At 48.5% G+C, this 17,274-nt stretch overlaps 2 protein-coding genes across 5 annotated transcripts in view; one reads left to right on the top strand and one right to left on the bottom strand.

Annotated features, from left to right (window-relative positions):
- Positions 1–12,938, bottom strand: part of LOC309336723 (uncharacterized protein) — a 45,839-nt gene extending 32,901 nt beyond the window's left edge. Inside the window, exons 1-2 of one of the 2 annotated variants that reach the window (XM_081852956.1) lie at positions 12,852–12,937; positions 309–514 (exon numbers count right to left, since the gene is read on the bottom strand). In XM_081852956.1, the coding sequence (XP_081709082.1) occupies positions 309–434 (126 nt within the window). In that variant the 5' untranslated portion in view covers positions 435–514; positions 12,852–12,937. Of the gene's footprint in view, positions 1–308; positions 515–12,851 lie in introns of both variants that reach the window. The other variant, XM_081852958.1, reaches the window with a different exon arrangement.
- A 103-nt stretch (positions 12,939–13,041) lies between these two features.
- Positions 13,042–17,274, top strand: part of LOC309336501 (uncharacterized protein) — a 53,955-nt gene continuing 49,722 nt past the window's right edge. Inside the window, exon 1 of one of the 3 annotated variants that reach the window (XM_081852334.1) lies at positions 13,042–13,213. The gene's annotated coding sequence lies outside the window, so the exon portion shown is untranslated. Of the gene's footprint in view, positions 13,214–13,901; positions 14,025–17,274 lie in introns of those variants that run through there. The other 2 variants (XM_081852332.1, XM_081852333.1) reach the window with 2 other exon arrangements.

Genomic DNA, 17,274 nt, shown 5'->3' with positions numbered 1-17,274 from the left:
GCATGTCTGACCTGTATTGCTATATAATCTGGGTAAACAAAGATCAAACTTCAACCTCTGATCAGTTTCCTTGATTTCTTGCAGTAAGTTTTCCTGCTTGAGAAAGAACTAAAACATTGATTGTTAGAGAATTTTCGGGTGTAGAGATGTAAAATTTCCGGGAATTTTGAAGCCATGAGAAACAAACGCCCCCCCCCACCGCTTTTTTCAGGAAAAAATGGAAATTTTGGGAAAATTGAAAAAAACCCCAGTGTGGAGTAGTTTTACAAATCGCATGAAACACAGGGTAGATAAAAGTACAATGGTACCTCTGGTTGTGAACGGGATCTGTTCCGTAGGCCCATTTGCAACATGAAAAGAACGCAACCCGTAGCGCCGTGTCTGTGCATGTGCGGGTTGTGACTCGTCGCTTCTGCGCATGCGCGTGACGTCATTTTGTGTGTCTGTGCATGCACGAGCGGCAAAACCCAGAAGTAACCCTTTCTGGTACTTCCAGGTCGCCGCGGGATGTAACCTGAAAGAATGTAACATGAAACTGACGTAACATGAGGTATGACTGCATTATGCTTTCAATAAAACAGGTAACCACCCCCTTTCCCTCAAAAGCAACAAAAAAAAGGAAGAAACCATCAACATACAAAATAATCACATTTGCCCCTTAGCACCAACAGCAAATAAAGTTAAGGTCCATCTCAATATTTAAGCTCCATAGAAGGTCTACCCTTTGAGTAGTGTTTTTTTTTTTTAAACAACAACAAACCCAGAAGACACAACATATACATGCAGTTTATTCTTTTTTTTTTCAATAATATTTATTCAAGTTTTGAAAGGTTACAAAGAAAAACACAATATATAAAAACAAAACATATCCAAGAGAAAAATAAAAATAGGAAAATAAAATAGCAAAAACAGCTAAAAAGGAAAAAAGAATACAAATCCAAAAAACAAAAAGAAAAAAAGCAAAAGAACAAATTAAACCTTAATATAACTCCCTTTCTTAACTTACCTCCTTGGCCTCCTCACATCTCCCCTCTTTGTATTCTAATTCATATAGATATTTCAGCAAATCCTTCACCTTATTTTTATCCTTATATCTTATCTTATTATACTGTAATTTTCCATTCATTCTTTCACCATTTAACCATCCACTTTTACTTTATTTAATCTTATTTCTCATTAAAACTTATATATCTGAACTTATTCTTGAAACGTTTCCCCTAGGGTCAAAAAAGAAAATTCCATTCCACGATTTTCCCATTTCTCAAAGAAAAAGAAAAAAGACTAATTATAATATATACATTTTAAATTCCCAATTTTCTTTCACCAACTCCCCTCCCCGGTTTCGGCCCCTAGCAATAGTTCCATCAATCTCGGAAAACCATCAACCCGGAGATCTTAAGTCCGAGGCTCTTAAATCTCTTTCATGTCCCCTCTGCCGGTCTTTTTGGTAGTCTTTGGTGCTAAAGAACAGATCTTGGGGAAGCTCCAACCCATCGGTAGTTATATTCCTTCTTAGCAGGTATGCCAGACTTCCATAGTTAAAAGTAGGGCCTATAGGATATTCCAAATCTTGTTTCACACTCCTTTCAAATCCAAAGGCCCCAAAAGCTCCAACCTCCACCTGGCTCAGATTTATATCCCAAAAGTCATTTAATCTCCACATAAGGTGATCTCCCCATCTTTCATTTTCCAAACCAAGCCAGGCTTCCATCTCCAAAAACTGGCTCCTCCTGGTTGCCATCATGTAGGGCCTCGAATTATAATCCACCATTTGCCTCTGTAGGGTTACGGCTCCCCCTTTCATCACTTTAATCACAACAAGTTTCTCCTTCTCAAATTCTTCGATTTGTTCAGTTGGAAGAGGTTCCTGTGCCGAGTTCTTGTCAGCTTCTTTAATAATGCCCACTTTTGCAGTGGCGTAGCGTGGGGGGTGCAGGGGGGGCCGGCCGCACCGGGCGCAACATCTGGGGGTTAGGGAAATCCACGGGTTAGGGGGCGCAAATCCATGGGTTAGGGGGCGCAAATTACTTGCCTTGCCCCGGGTGCTGATAACCCACGCTACGCCACTGCACTTTTGTTCCCAAGATTACAACATTGGTAGCCATAACATTTATGTGGTCTTGCAGCTTTCCCAACAGATAAAATGTCCTGTTCAGTTCACACTCGACTTCCTTCCCGACCGCCATCCTTAAACAGTCCAAGGTCAAAAACTAGTTTCTCAGAACTTTTATCTTTAAAAGCAATTTCCCAGCTGCATCCTTACGACAATATCCCAAAGCTCCCTCTAGAGGGACACAAGTTCCTTTTATCACTCCTTCCAGCACAGACCCAAAGGTCCCATACGTAAAATTTGTAACAGTTCCTTCCTTCTTTTTAAATGTAATATTGTAACAATTCCTTCCTTCTTTTTAAACACAAAAACGGACAGTAGAAACAAAGTCCTTCTTTTGTATCTTGACAGCTCGCTTGACAGCTGTCAGATTTATCTATTCACCGTCAACAGGCTCTCGTAGACCACTCCTGGGTTTAGGGAAGTGGCGCTTCAATTCCCGAATTTTAACCTTCTCCTGCAGGCTCCCCTGCTTCCAAAAAAAAAAAAATATTGATAGTAGTTTCAATCAGTGGAATTTAAATCCTTTACGTAAGACTCTCCACGACCTTAGTTAACAAATTATTTGCTTCAGTATATTTACAGAAACACCGCGCCGCTCACCCCACGTCACTTCGGAACCCCAAAAAAGGGGTTTCCCTGCGGGTAGGGGGGGCGCTCCTGGTGTCAGCCGAATCCCACGTTCCCAGGCTTCCTCCACCTGGGATTTCTAAAGGGTCTCTGCCTTCGCCACGGCGGCACAACCCGAATTCCACGGAGCGGGTTCCTCTCAGTCAGAGGAACGCCGCCATTGCCGATGGCGCTAACCCGGAAGTCCCATGCAGTTTATTCTATCTCATTTTCTGAACTACTGCTATCATTTTCAATTTCTTCTTGCTCTTCCTCTTTGTCATTTTTCCTCAAGAACTTATAAAAAATGGCTTTGGGGGAAAAGGGGGCGAGGGGGGGACCTGTTTCCCCCCACCCCCCGGCCTTTCCATCTCTACTTGAGGACAGCCAGGGCAAATCATAAGGTATTTTTTTTGCATGCCAGGCTTAGAAGTAACCAACATCCAGTTATAGTAATACTTCAGGTTACAGACACTTCAGGTTGCGTTTTTTCAGGTTACGGACCTGCCAAAACCAGGAAGTACCGGAACAGGTTACTTCCGGGTTTCGGGGGTTGCGCATGCGCAGAAGAGCCAAATTGCAACCCGCGCATGCGCAGACGTGCCGCTGCGGGTTGCGAACGTGCATCCCACACGGATCACGTTTGCATCCTGAGCATCCACTGTACTGAATAGTATGTTGCACTAAGAGTCTGAAAGGAAAAGGAGTGTGTGTGTGTTTTTTTAATTGAATTTGTTATTATATATGATAAACTGCATGATGGTAAGAGAGCTTTCTAAACAGTTTACAAAAATATACAACAGAATATTAAAATGATTGATAAAACACAGTTAAAAGCAGGTATTTAAAAGTCAGCAGTGGTTAAAAAGATGTAAATCACATGCAGCTTCTACGTGTTCAGATGGGCTGGCCCTAACGAAAATGTTTTGAGCAGTTGCCAGAAAGAGTACACTGAGAGCGCCTGCCTGGTGTCAGTCTGCAGGGAGCTCCAAAGTGTGTGTGCAAAAAATGGAAAAATGGGGGGGAGGCATTTTTCCAATATTTTTCTAAAGCCATTTTTTTAAGGAAAAATTGAGGGGTGAAATAGTGTGTGGAATATTCAAACTATATCAAACTATTTTTTTTCAATTTTCCTGGAAAATCAGCTTTGGGGGAAAATGGAAATAACCTGGTGTCCCCCCCCCCAATTTCTCTGGGGTTTTTTCCAAGCCTTGCCATCTCTAGCTGCGTGTCACTCATTGTTGCTGGTGCGTAAAGGGACTCGGTTGTGAATGGACCCCAATCTCTGAGTGGTTATAGATCCTAGGTTTTCCAGGAACATACCTAGAATGAGGGGGCAGTGGACACTGTGGTTTCTTTATGATCTATGGTTTTTGGTGGAGGAGCTCACAGTATGAACACCCCAGAAAGTCTTGCTTCTCCTATAGTCAAAGCCCTGGCATCAAACACATTATTATTATTATTATTATTATTATTATTATTATTATTATTATTTGAATTTATATACTGCCCTATACCTGGAGGTCTCAGGGGGCTCTCAGAACAAAATCAAAACCACAAAATATATACCGTATTTTTCGCTCTATAGGATGCATAGATCTCAATATCAGGCTGCTGCCTGCTTCTAGCCCAGCTGTCACACTCAGCTCTGGCCTTTGTCTTTTGCACCATCAACCAGGTAAGGGAGCAGACTGTTAAGTTGTGGGCAAACACAGCAGACGACACAGCGATTTATCCAGAGCAGCTCTTTATTTGTAAGCTGGACAGAACTGACAGCAAACAGCTCAGCCGGCCTGCTTTTATAGGCAGCCGGTTGTCAAAATTGTAGCAACAACAACCCAGGGTTTCCCGCCTAAAATAACTGACGTGGACCTGAGTGAAAACTATCTACAGTATCCCCCTGCTGGCCCAGGGTGAGAACTTCAGTACATAACACCCCTCCCCACCGAGATAAGGCGTTAGTTACAATCGTAATGGTTTCCTTATATACAGCACTACATGTAATGGTTCAATTAGGCACAAAAGCATATCGGTTACATTTCCCATACTTAGACCAACAGTGATACATGTCCAACAACATAGTCCTTTAAATAAGTTGGGCGCTTGGAAACTCTGCCAGACCGCTGGGGACTGGTAGCCAAGTCCGGGGGGCCACACAATTCTTGCTGAGGCTGTGGTGCGACCCTAGGTGGCGTTGAAACCAAATCCTCTGGATCCGCTGCTGTGGGTGGAGCCTCCGCAAGTGGAGTGATCTGAGTCTGTGGTAAGTCTGGCAGACCCTCTGAAGTGGCTTGGTTCGGCTCCACGCTGGCAGTTTGCGAGGGAGGTGTAGGTGGAGCCTCGCCATCTGTAAGTGTCTCTTCTGGAGCCACAAGCGCAGTTGGGGGCACCACGGTAGTGTCCAAGTCCCCAACCCTGCGCCTAAGCTGGTCTATGTGCCGGCGCCACAAGCGTCCGTCTTCGAGTGCCACCTGGTACGAGCGAGGTCCAGTGATTCCCACTACTGTGGCTGGCACCCAAGGAATGTCCCCCACATAGTTCCGGGCAAAGACCTGGTTTCCTGGAATAAATGACCGTGGCGCGTTGGCACAGCCTGGGGGTTCGGCCACGGCAAAGTCCGGGTGCAGCCGGTCGAGCGGTGACCTGAGGCGGTGGCCCATAAGCAGTTCAGCAGGACTCCGCACTGTGGCCGCATGAGGGGTGATGTGTTGCACGAACAAGTATTCGGCGACCCGCTCGTGCCAGTCTCCCCGGTCCAGGCGCGCCAGTGCCTCTTTTGCCGAGCGCACCATTCTCTCCGCTTGCCCGTTGCTGGATGGATGAAAGGGTGCCGTTAGGGCATGGCGGATGCCCAGTCCCAAAAGATACCGCTCAAAAGTGCCTGACGTGAACTGCGTCTGTTGTCGGAGACAAGGACATCAGGACACCCAGGCGTCGCAAACAGGCCTCGCAGCACCCGGATGACGGCCTCGGTAGTGGTGGAGGGAATCAGGGCCACCTCCAGTCATTTGGAATAGGCGTCCACCACTACCATAAAGGTCCGGCCGTGAAAGGGGCCAGCCAGATCGATGTGCACCCTCGACCAGGGTGTTTTTGGCGTCTCCCAGGTGTGTCCCTTAGCTGCCGGTGGTGCAGGCCTCGACTCTTGGCACGCTTGACAGGCGGACACCCAGGCAGTGATGGCATCGTCCATGTTAGGCCACCAGACGTAACACCGAGCCAACGCTTTCATTTTGACAATTTCCGGGTGGCCAACGTGCAGAGCCTCCAGGACGCGCTGACGGAGTCCCTGGGGAATCACGATGCGGTCTCCCCACAGCAGACAGTCACGATGAGCCGAGAGTTCATGTTGTCTGGTTGCGAAGGGCTGGAACTCCGATGCAAAAGGCCCTTGTGGCCACCCCCTCCACACCCAGTTGAGCACCCGGCTGATGGTGCGATCCTGGGCAGATGCGGAGGCCACAGTGGCAGCCAATACAGGCGCTGCCGGAAGATCCTCAATTAGGAGGAGCGGTGAAGCTGGAGCCGGGTCTTCCACAAACGTTGGAAGAGGGCTACGGCTGAGGGCGTCGGCATGGCCGATCGATTTCCCCAGGTGATGGACAAGCCGGTAGTGTTAGGCAGCCAGGAAAACAGTCCATCGCAGCATGCGTGGCGAGAGGACTGGTGGAGTTGGACGATCACTAGCGAGGAGGCCCAGGAGCGGCTTGTGGTCAGTGGTGAGGTCAAAAGTCCTGCCATAGAGGTATTCATGGAACCTCTTCACTCCAGCCACAAGTGCCAGTGCCTCCTTGTCGAGCTGGCTGTAATTCCGTTCCGTCGGAGATAGCGTCCTGGAAAAGTAGGCGAGCGGTGCTTCTCTTCCGTCTGTAAAACGGTGACTAAGGACAGCACCGATGCCAAAAGGTGAGGCGTCGCAGGCAAGGACCAACGGCCTGGATTCACTGTACTGTACCAGCACACGGTCCGATGAAAGGAGAGCCTTGACCGCGTTGAAGGCCGCCGTCTCCCGATGACCCCAGGACCAAGGCGTCTTTGTGCTGAGGAGTCGGTGAAGAGGCTCAGCCACCGTGGCTTTGTGGGGCAGGAACATGTTATAAAAGTTCAGCAGCCCCAGGAACGCCTGCAACTCCGTCTTGTTCTTTGGGATGGGGGCCTGCTGGATAGCGCAGATCTTGGATGTGGTCGGGTGAAGGCCGGAGGCGTCGATAAGATAGCCCAGGAACTCTACCTGTGGAACGGCGATCTGGCACTTCTCCCTCTTTACCTTGAGCCCGGCCTCTTGGAACCTGGTCAGCACGGCACGGAGGCGCTCGAACAGCTGCTGGTGTGAGTCTGCGGACACCAAGACGTCATCAAAATATGGTACCACGCCTGGAAGCCCTTGCAGGAGACGCTCCATAAGGCTTTGGAAGATGCCAGGAGCCACACTCACCCCAAACTGCAACCGGCGGCAACGGAATGCCCCTCGGTGGGTGACGATCGTCTGGGCTTCAGCAGTGGCATCATCGACGGGCAGTTGTTGATAGGCTTGGGCAAGGTCCAGCTAAGCGAAGACCTTACCCTCACCCAGGGAATGCAGCAGGTGTTGGACAACAGGAACCGGATAAGCGTGCTGCTGAAGTGCCTTGTTGATCGTGCACTTGTAGTCAGCGCAGATTCTCTCTGTCAACCCGTCTGGCTTGACAGGCGTGACGATGGGGGTTTCCCACTTGGCGTGGTCAACTGGCTCCAAAACTCCTTGGGCGATCAGCTTGTCCAGTTGTTCGTCCACCTTAGCCTTGAGAGCAAAGGGAACCCGGCGTGGCTTTAGCTTGATGGGGGCGACTTGTGGATCAAGGCTAAAGGAGATGGGCGTACCTGTATATTGCCCCAAAGTGCCGTCAAAAACCTCGGCAAAGTCTTTGACCAGACCCTCAGTCTCTGCATTAGAGATGCAGTTGATGCCGGTGACTTCCAGGCTGAGGGCATCAAACAAGTCTAGCCCTAGGAGGCTTGGCCGCTGACCTTCAACCACCACCAACCGGAGCAGGCCTGAAAAATCCTTGAAGGCGATCCGGAACCGGCCAACGCCTACCACGGGAATGTCGTTTCCCTGGTAGTCTCTCAGGTGTACACGGTGAGAGTCGAGTTGCCTTTTGGACACTCTGGGTACCAGTCTTTTGATGGTGCTCCAAGACACGATGGACAGGGCAGACCCGGTGTCGATCTCCATGTCACATGGAGCTCCTTCAATGAGCACCGTGACGTTCAGCTTGCGTCGCGTAGGTGAGTTGGTTTGGCCAATCGTGGTTCCAGACGGGCAGCGGCAGTTGGTGAGAGCGAAACAGCTTTCCTTGGCAGACTGGAGTGAAGACTTGGACTTGCAAGTCGGTGAATGGGGGGTGTCAGACGGAGCTGATCGGCAGACCTTAGCGATGTGGCCCCTTCTGGAACACTTCCTACAGATGGCGTCTCTGAATCGACACTTGGCACAGGAATGGTTCCCTCTGCAGCCGGCACATTCCGGTTGGCCCTTGGACTTCTGTTGGAACTTCCTGCGCTCCCGCTTTGTCTGGTGCACGTCATTGTCTTCACTGGAGGAAGCCTCATCACTGCTGGCCTCTTCATGATGCACTGGAGCTGGCTTTTTAGCAAGACGCGGGCTGCTGGCCTTGCGGATCTCCTGGGCAGCTTCTGAGGCCACAGCCTCCTCAATGGCTTTCTGTAACGTGAGGTCTGGCTTGGCGAGGAGACGCCATTGCAGATGGATGTCCCGGACCCCGCAGACGATTCGATCCATCAGGGCATTGTCTATGTCTCGGAACTCGCAGTGCATTGCAGCCTGTCGCAAGGCGGTGGTGTAGTTGTTGATTGACTCCCCCTCTGCCTGGTTCCGGTGATAGAACGCATGGCGGGCAGCAATCTTGGACGGCTTTGGTGCGTAGTGGTTGCGGAGCTTCTCTTGGAACGTGTCCCACGGTGTTGCCTGGACTGCTTCAGGCGCAACCAATGCTCGAGCCGTCTCAAACACCTCAGGCCCACAGTGGCTGAGGAATAGGCCCCGCTTACGCTCCTGTGATACTTGCGTCAGCTCGTTGGCTTGGAAGTAGCAGTCGAACCGAGCGAGGTAGGAGTCCCGTGATTCAGAGGCTGGCGCAAACGGCGGTAGAGGCACAAGTGAAGCCATGATTCCGATGCCGGCGTGAAGGGCGATGGATGGAACACCATGCTCTAGCCAGAACAGTCAGCTCTGAATTGGTTCTGTTCAGTGATTTCGCTCAGTGATTCAGCTCAGTGATTCAGCTCTGCTCAGAGGTGGCTGCATCTGGCTGTGCTCTGATGTCCATCGATCCCATCCTCGTCGCCAGTGTTAAGTTGTGGGCGAACATAGCAGACGATACAGCGATTTCTCCAGAGCAGCTCTTTATTTGTAAGCTGGACAGAACTGACAGCAAACAGCTCAGCCGGCCTGCTTTTATAGGCAGCCGGCTGTCAACATTGTAAGCAACAACAACCCAGGGTTTCCCGCCTAAAATAACTGACGTGGACCTGAGTGAAAACTATCTACAGTATCCCCCTGCTGGCCCAGGGTGAGAACTTCAGTACATAACACAGACCACACCCGTTTGCAATCTAGCACAGAGCCATTTCCTTTGTTACCTTAAAGGCCCATGTTTAGAGGGCCATTACCTCACCAGGATTAAAAAGCAGAGACATCACCTTGCCAACAAAGGTCCGTACAGTGGTGCCCCGCAAGATGAACGCCTTGCAAGACGGAAAACCCGCTAGACGAAAGCGTTTTCCATTTTGGAGGCGCTTCGCAAAACAAATTTCCCTATGGGCTTGCTTTGCAAGACGAAATGTCTTGCGAGTTCCTGCGGGTTTTTTCCCCTTTCCCCCCCTTTTCCTAAGATGCTAAACCGCTTATCAGCTGATCCGCTGATAAGCCGCTTTTCAGCTGATCCGCTAAAAGCCGCTAAACCGCTACTAGCGCTAATCCGCTAAGCTGTCAATGGGCTTGCTTCGCAAGACGAAAAAACCGCTAGACGAAGAGCCTCACGGAACGGATTAATTTTGTCTTGTGAGGCACCACTGTATAGTTAAAGCCATGGTTTCCCCGGTAGTGATGTATGGAAGTGAGAGCTGGTCCATAAAGAAGGCTGATCACCGAAGAATTGATGCTTTTGAATTATGGTGCTAGAGGAGACTCTTGAGAGTCCCATGGACTGCAAGAAGATCAAACGTATCTATTCTTAAGGAAATTAGCCCTGAGTGCTCACTGCAGGGACAGATCGTGAAGCTGAGGCTCTAATACTTTGGCCACCTCATGAGAAGAGAAGACTCCCTGGAAATGACCCTGATGTTGGGAAACAACTAAACAACAACACCTTACCAGGAAACTAGCCTGGCTATTCCAGGAATTGAATCCATGGTGGACCCAGGATTTAAAAGGGGGCTCAGGCGTGCAGCCCACCCCTAAAAAATGTGTAATGTTACTGTTAAATTTTATGGGAAGCAATGCATAGGTAAATCAATCACTTTTTGTTGTTGTTTAGTCGTTTAGTCATGTCCGACTCTTCGTGACTCCAAGGACCAGAGCACGCCAGGCACTCCTGTCTCCCACTGCTTCCCGCAGCTTGGTCAAACTCATGCTGGTGGCTTTGAGAACACTCTCCAACCATCTCGTCCTCTGTCGTCCCCTTCTCCTTGTGCTCTCCATCTTTCCCAACATCAGGGTCTTTTCCAGGGAGTCTTCTCTTCTCATAAGAAGACTTTTACTTTTACTACGATCACTTTTACAGTCATACCTCGGGTTGAATGTGCTTCAAGATGAGCGCGTTCGAGTTGCGTTCCGCGGCAACCCGGAAGTAACGGAGCGCGTTACTTCCGGGTTTCGCCACTTGCGCATGTGCAGACGCTCAAAATGACGTCATGTGCATGCATAGAAGCGCCAAAACGTGACCCGCGCACGCGCAGACACAGGTTACATTTGCTTCTAGATGCGAACGGGGCTCCGAAACGGTTCCCGTTCGCATCTAGAGGTATTACTGTACTATGTTCTAAAATCCTCAAGGGCTTACGATCACAGATCTTTAACTTCTATTTTAATCCTGTCCACCTCCCTCTTACTGTCTTTCATGTCTTTTTGCACCCTTTTCATTGAATCCTCCAGTGCTTTGGTTCTTACCGATAAGTCCTTCACTTTACCTGTCAGTTCACCCACCACCCCCTCTAGTTTCTTATCCAGAGTATCCTGAACTTCTATTAGCTTCCTTTCAATATATTGTTCATTGTTTTTAAATTCTTTCCTTATTTCTGCCATCAGACTGTCATAATCTTTAATTTCCTTCCCCTCTTTCCCTTCTTCTTGTCTTGATGGCCGCCTTTCCACTGGTGTTCCCACTGTCTTTTTCATTTTAACTATTGGTGTTCCTTCTCTTTTAGAAATCACTTACTGGCTTCTTCAACTCCTTCAATTTTACCAATCCCTGAGAAGCCTTAACTCCACCAGTACCCTTATAAAGAACTGGGAAACAGAAAAGAAGACCAAAAATTAAGTGGATAGTCAAGCTGGTATCTCACAAGTATAAGAAAGTCCTGAGGGCTACCGATGGCAGGATCCAGTGGCAGGATCCAAGGACCTGCCTCTAATACGTTGCAAAATTATAAGAGAAAGCCTTACAAGAGGGAAAGGGTTAATCGTCAGGGTTAGGAAGGTATGCAAATAGGAGAACACCTAACTCTTTCCCTAAGCTCTTAAAGAGGGAAAGAAAACTCTTAAGGAGGAGCACGCCAGGCACTCCTGTCTCCCACTGCTTCCCGCAGCTTGGTCAAACTCATGCTGGTGGCTTTGAGAACACTCTCCAACCATCTCGTCCTCTGTCGTCCCCTTCTCCTTGTGCTCTCCATCTTTCCCAACATCAGGGTCTTTTCCAGGGAGTCTTCTCTTCTCATAAGAAGACTTTTACTTTTACTACGATCACTTTTACAGTCAGTTGAATGTGCTTCAAGATGAGCGCGTTCGAGTTGCGTTCCGCGGCAACCCGGAAGTAACGGAGCGCGTTACTTCCGGGTTTCGCCACTTGCGCATGTGCAGACGCTCAAAATGACGTCATGTGCATGCGTAGAAGCGCCAAAACGTGACCCGCGCACGCGCAGACACAGGTTACATTTGCTTCTAGATGCGAACGGGGCTCCGAAACGGTTCCCGTTCGCATCTAGAGGTATTACTGTACTATGTTCTAAAATCCTCAAGGGCTTACGATCACAGATCCTCTGAAGAGCCCTCTCCCTTCCTGCTGTTTCTAGCTGGTATAATAATAATAATAATAATAATATTCAGAAGCATCACTGCCTCCAACAGCAGAGGCAGAGCATAACCACCATGGCTGGTAGCCAATGATAGCCTTTTACCTCAGTTAATTTGTCTAATATTTTAAAGCTGTCCAAGTTGGGGGCCATCCCTCAATGCACTGTGGTGAAGAAGTACTTTAACAATGTAACATTAATGTTAGAAATCAACAAAAATGAAAAGATGCAGATAATAACCCAGAGTTCAGATCATAACAATCTCCAGCAACACCAGCAAAGGAACTGGATAATTACAGTAATATGTTTGAATAGATGCTGAAATGTCATCCCTCTTGAAGTCTGCCTGAGCTCAGAGGGAATTCTATAAGAAGACCACCACCACCATAAAGTGGGAAGATAGGAATTGGTGGCAAATCTGACAAACCTTGCCTTCTTTTGTAACATTCCTATATTTTCTATGGAACTCCCGATATTATCACCATACTCCCAGTTTTATAACACTTCTCATCATTTTCTATCAAGAATTTTCCCAGCCTAAAAGTGTGTGTTTGGGATATTGCGGCGGGTGGGTGGGTTTCAGTTTATTGCTAAGTCAGTCCACCCTAGCCCAATATGAACCATCACCCCACACAGTTATTTCCACCAATGGCTTTCTATTATCCTGGCAGCACTTGTGTTCTGCTTTGAAATAAATCTGGAATATGGCTTATTTCATATTTGCCACATGCTGTTTTATTGGGTTTCAAAAACAAACAAACAAACACCCATGTGTTTGTGTACTTGCGCATAAATAAAATATTAAAAGAGCATGGTTTCCACATGGTTTCGATTTCTGTACCTGTTCAGCAGATGTCACTAGATCGCGGTCCCTTTCAGCACTCCAATTCTATGATTACGTCATCTCCTCCTCCTTGGGCTCCGGAAGTTTGGCCCCTTCGCCGTCCCGTAGTCGGCGCTGGGCGGCACTACAATTCCCAACATGCTCCGGGCGAAGCAAGACCGGCGTGCCTGGGAACGTCGCCAAGTCCTTTACATATTATGTATTTCGAGATGCAAGATGGGAGGGTCTTTTTAATTCCTACTAGCTAGGCGAGAAGTCGGGTTTTTTCCACCTCCATAAAGGCGCGAGTTTGCAAGACGCTGTCGGGCTAGAAACCTGGTGAAATCGCGAGCCTGGGAATCTCCTCCGGAGGCGATCAAGTAAGACTTTTTGGGGGTCATTTTTTTTGGGGCGGGCTGCGGGGAAACGGCTGGGGAGACTGAACAATGCAAGACTCGAGCGGCTTCAGCCTGGTTTCATGGAGCATTTGCCCCTCTTTATTTTGCGCAGACTTTATTTAAAATAAAATAAAATAAAATAAAATAAAATAAAATAAAATAAAATAAAATGCTATTTTAAAAAATAAAAATAGATTTAACAGGGCGCTACCCCTCCCGGAAAAATGCAAGATCGCCAGTAGTTTTGAGATGCGGGGAGGGAGGGAGGGAGGGAGGTTGGGCCAAACGGGCTTTAGCATCCCATCGATTTTAACGCGAAAACGATTTGAAGGCGCTCAGATCTTTGCCGCTGGAACCGACAAGCCTTTTTCTTTTTTACGAGGCTGAATCGGTCCCCTTGTTTCTTTGTGTGTGTCTCTCGGAGAAGGCGCGAGCAGCGCGGGAGGGCGGGTAAAAATCAGATTTTATTTTGCTTTGGTTTTTTTCCTTTGCGGAAAAACCCCAGAGGATTTTCCTTTGCGGAAGGAAAGGCGGTCACTCGCCATACTAATTTGCTTCTCGCGATTTACTTTTTAGAAACAGCTACGCTAAAGGAGTAGAAAACGTTCCCAGGAGCTTTGGGAGCACATAAAATGGCGCGCGCGGGGTGCGGATTTTGTTTTTTTTTTTTAGGAAGGAAACTGCCACCCACGTGACACTGCCGTGCGAAGGCTGACCTAATTTTCTGGAACCTTCGCAATGCTGTAATTCATATTTGCTGTAAGCCGCCCTGGGACTATCTGGCGAAGGGCAGGTAATAAACATTATTATTATTACTACTACTACTACTACAACTCTTATTAGTAGTGATCATCATATTAAACACTTGAATAGGAACTTGAAGGCTGTTCTTTGCAACATTGGCGTCATCAACACCATGCTCAGTCTAACCAACCGAGTTTCCTCCTAAATATCAGGAGCTTGAGAACCAAGATGCTGGACTAGGTGAGCCAGGGCTCTTAAGACTTACTTTTGAGTAAACAAGTAAAAGATGGCAATGCATATCCATAGCTAAATTTGCAATCTTAAGCATACCCACAGGAGAATGTTAAACATACTGTATTTATATCCCGCTTTTACCCGCACCCTGGGACTCGAGGAGACATAACATAAATTAAAACGGCACAGATAAAATACAGAAAGCTAAAAACTCGTAAAAGATCATCGGTATACAATAATTGCACAGGTAAAAGGAAAAAGCTAAAAACTCGTAAAAGATCATCGGTATACAGTGGGACACAGGTGGTGCTGTGGGTTAAACCACAGAGCCTAGGATTTGCTGATCAGAAGGTCGGCGGTTCGAAACCCCGCAATGGGGTGAGCTCCCATTGCTCGGTCCCAGCGAACGGGATCCGTTCTGGAGCCCCGTTCACATCCAAAAGCGAACGCAACCTGCATCTGTGGGTCGTGATTCGCTGCCTCTGCGCATGACGTCATTTTGCGCATGTGCGAGCGGCAAAACCTGGAAGTAACACGTTCCGTTACTTCCGGGTTGCCGCGGAGTGCAACCCAAAAGCACTCAACCTGAAGCACCCCGAAAGCACTCAACCTGAAGCATTGTACAGTCATACACCCGAGGTATGACTGTACAATGGGACGTGGGTGGCGCTGTGGGTTAAACCACAGAGCCTAGGCCTTGCCGATCAGGAGGTCGGCGGTTCGAATCCCCGCAACGGGGTGAGCTCCCATGGCTCGGTCCCAGCTCCTGCCCACCTAGCAGTTTGAAAGCATGTCAAAGTGCAAGTAGATAAATAGGTACCGCTCCGGCGGGAAGGTAAACGGTGTTTCCATGCGCTGCTCTGGTTCGCCAGAAGCGGCTTAGTCATGCTGGCCACATGACCCGGAAGCTGTATGCTGGCTCCCTCAGCCAATAAAGCGAGATGAGCACCGCGACCCCAGAGTCAGTCACGACTGAACCTAATGGTCAGGGGTCCGTTTACTTATATAATACTTGCACAGATTTTTAAAAAAGCTAAAAACTCGTAAAAGATCATAGGTAAAAAGTAACTACAGTCATAGGTAAAGGGGACCCCTGACCATTAGGTGCACTCGTGACCGACTCTGGGGTTGCAGCGCTCATCTCGCTTTATTGGCCGAGGGAGCCGGCGTACAGCTTCCGAGTCATATGGCCTACTGTCATACCTCGGGATAAATACACTTCAGAATAAGTATTTCTGGGTTGCGCTCCGCAGCGACCCGGAAGTAACGGAGCGCGTTACTTCTGGGTTTTGCTGCTCGCGCATGCGCAGACGGTCAAAATGACGTCATGCACGGAAGCGGCGGGCAAAATGCGCCGTCGAGTCTTATGTTCCGTTGGGTATGCGAACGGGGTTCCAGAACAGATCCCGTTCGCATCCTGAGGTACCACTGTAAATCACGATCTTTTACGAGTTTTAGCTTTTTGTCTTTTATCTGTGCCGTTTTAATTTGGGCTGAGTCTTTTATGGAATCAAAAGAGTACAGTAGACGATCGGGTTGCGAACGTGATCCGTACGGGATGCACACTCGCAACCCGCAGCGTTCGCAACCCACGCCCGTGCATACGCGGATTGCAATTCGGCACTTATGCGCAAAGCGCGCTTTTGTGATTTGGCGCATGTGCAAAGCGCGCTTTTGCGATTAGGCGTATGCGTGACTGCCGAAACCCGGAAGTAACCCGTTCCGGTACTTCCGGGTTTCGGCAGTCCGCAGCCCAAAAAAACGCAACCTGAAGCGGACCCAACATGAGGTATGGCTTTATTAAAAACGAATCTAGCAACATAAAGATACTAAAAACAGCACAGCACTATTAAAAGCCCTTTCCTTAAAAAAAAACAGTTTATTCCAAACGGCTTGTTGGAATAAAACGGTCCTCGCCTGCGGGTGGAAGGACAAAAAGGAGGGAGCCAGTCTACCTTCTCGAGGAAGGGCGCTCCAAAGTCTGAAAGCATCCTGTGTCCTCACAAAGTGTGCCGTTAAGCAGAGCTCACCCGTTCATGAGACGAGGTGAAGTGCCCACCCCAGGCAGCGCATGTGTTGCCAAGAGGGAGGTGTTCCAGTGCGCAGCATTGCTCCCCCCCCCCGCGGAGAAGCTGAGCGACACAGATGAGTGCTCTGGCTCCTGCCAAATTCAGTGAGAGCTGGGGTGCAGTGGTGGGGCAAGCGAAGGAGATGGCAATTCCCGTTTCACCACAAGTGGCAAAATGGATCTGGCCGCCCCTGTCTGTAAGGGTGGTGGAACTGGGAGAAGGGCTTATAAGGTTTATAAGGGAGAATACGGTCTTTTAGATAGTCTGGGTCTGGCACACCGGATACACTCCCCCCAGTGGTGCAGAAAATGCCCGCTGTGCCCAACACGGCTGGGTGTGAGAATGCTGCCTCCGCAGCCTATTCGCATGGGACTGCACAGCTGAGGATAGGGGTGGAAGTAGTACTGTGACTCTCCTTCTTTCCGCCTCTCGGGTCAGATCTGGATCTGACCCAGGACCGGAGCTGCTGCGGGTGGGTGCGAGTTGCGCGCTGGAGCCAGGCCCAGTGAGGGAGCCTGCGGTGCGTGTCTGGATTTGCCCCCTCTAAAAAATGTGCCCAGGGCTGCGCAGCCCTCCCCCCCCCCGTTATGCCGCTGCATTTTGTGTGCATTTTGTTTTTTAGGGAATATAGCTAAGCATGTGCTACAAAAGGCAAGTTTAGTACTTTTGAATTAACTGGTTGTTGTTTAAGCAATGTGGTTAGCATTGAACTGCCTGGAAAATTGAAGGTTTTTCTAAATCAAAGGCCATTCAGTGGTAGAGTAGACACTTTGCATGTAGAAACTCCAAAATTCAATCCCCATCAAACTCTATATAATATTTTTTTTCCTCTTGATGTTTCATTGGAGCATTTGTTTTCAGTGTTAAATTTACTTAAAATGTTTATTTTAAAACATTTGTAGCTTGCAGTTCAACCCCTTGAGGATTTGGTTGCTTTGATGAAAGCTTGTTGTGTTCTGTATGCGGATAGCTAGAGGCTCATAAGGCTTCAGAACA

The sequence above is a fragment of the Podarcis erhardii genome, assembly GCF_964252035.2.
Source record: "Podarcis erhardii genome assembly, chromosome: 2".
Lineage (NCBI taxonomy): Eukaryota > Metazoa > Chordata > Lepidosauria > Squamata > Lacertidae > Podarcis > Podarcis erhardii.
This window is presented reverse-complemented; position numbering and strand designations above follow the sequence as displayed.